This window comes from Priapulus caudatus, unplaced genomic scaffold (genome assembly GCF_000485595.1).
Source record: "Priapulus caudatus unplaced genomic scaffold, Priapulus_caudatus-5.0.1 Scaffold1049, whole genome shotgun sequence".
In the NCBI taxonomy this organism is placed as follows: Eukaryota; Metazoa; Priapulida; class Priapulimorpha; order Priapulimorphida; family Priapulidae; genus Priapulus; species Priapulus caudatus.
The window spans coordinates 17515-18014 of record NW_014578110.1 but is presented as its reverse complement, the minus strand read 5'-3'; the positions used below and the strand labels follow the sequence as shown (position 1 = coordinate 18014).

Sequence of the window (500 nt, the reverse complement as noted above, 5' to 3'; positions counted from 1 at the left end):
CCAGCTCTTCACCAGATGTAAGCCCACGAACTTATCAGTATCTCGACAGCAAAAAAACCCCAAAGATATCTGCTCGGATTTGAAGAATGCCAGAGACACTGGAGTTAAATGCTACACCGACTTCAAAGCTGAGAGACTCGAGACAGACCCACCAACCAAACGCTTTCATGATCCCATGAAAATGAACAAACTGAAGACCTTCAGCAATTTATGCAAGAAGAAAAAAGTCCAGATGAGTGGCAGATCCGTGATTCTTCAAGGTGACAGAGCATTGTTTGGTCGCATCATTGTGATGGCACAGGGACGAAATCTGCAAATGGCTGATGTACTATCGCATCCTCTTGGTCTACCATGGGCACTGGCAACCCCAGAAGGTCTTCACTGTAAAACCAACAAGGCTGCTCTTGCTAGTTATCTACAAAAGAATGCCCCAGCTGACAAACTTCCTGATCATTCTGCAACCATAATATATGGAATGAGCATAATCCAGCTGGATTATG

General features: G+C 44.6%; 1 protein-coding gene across 1 annotated transcript in view; it reads left to right on the top strand.

Moving 5' to 3' along the window:
• Positions 1 to 175: 175 nt before the first annotated feature.
• LOC106815138 (tax1-binding protein 1 homolog) overlaps positions 176 to 500 on the top strand; it is a gene marked incomplete at its 3' end in the record, with an annotated part of 15861 nt that continues 15536 nt past the window's right edge. The window contains exon 1 of the mRNA XM_014819571.1: positions 176 to 325. Within this exon, the coding sequence (XP_014675057.1) occupies positions 176 to 325 (150 nt within the window). The remainder of the gene's footprint in view (positions 326 to 500) is intronic.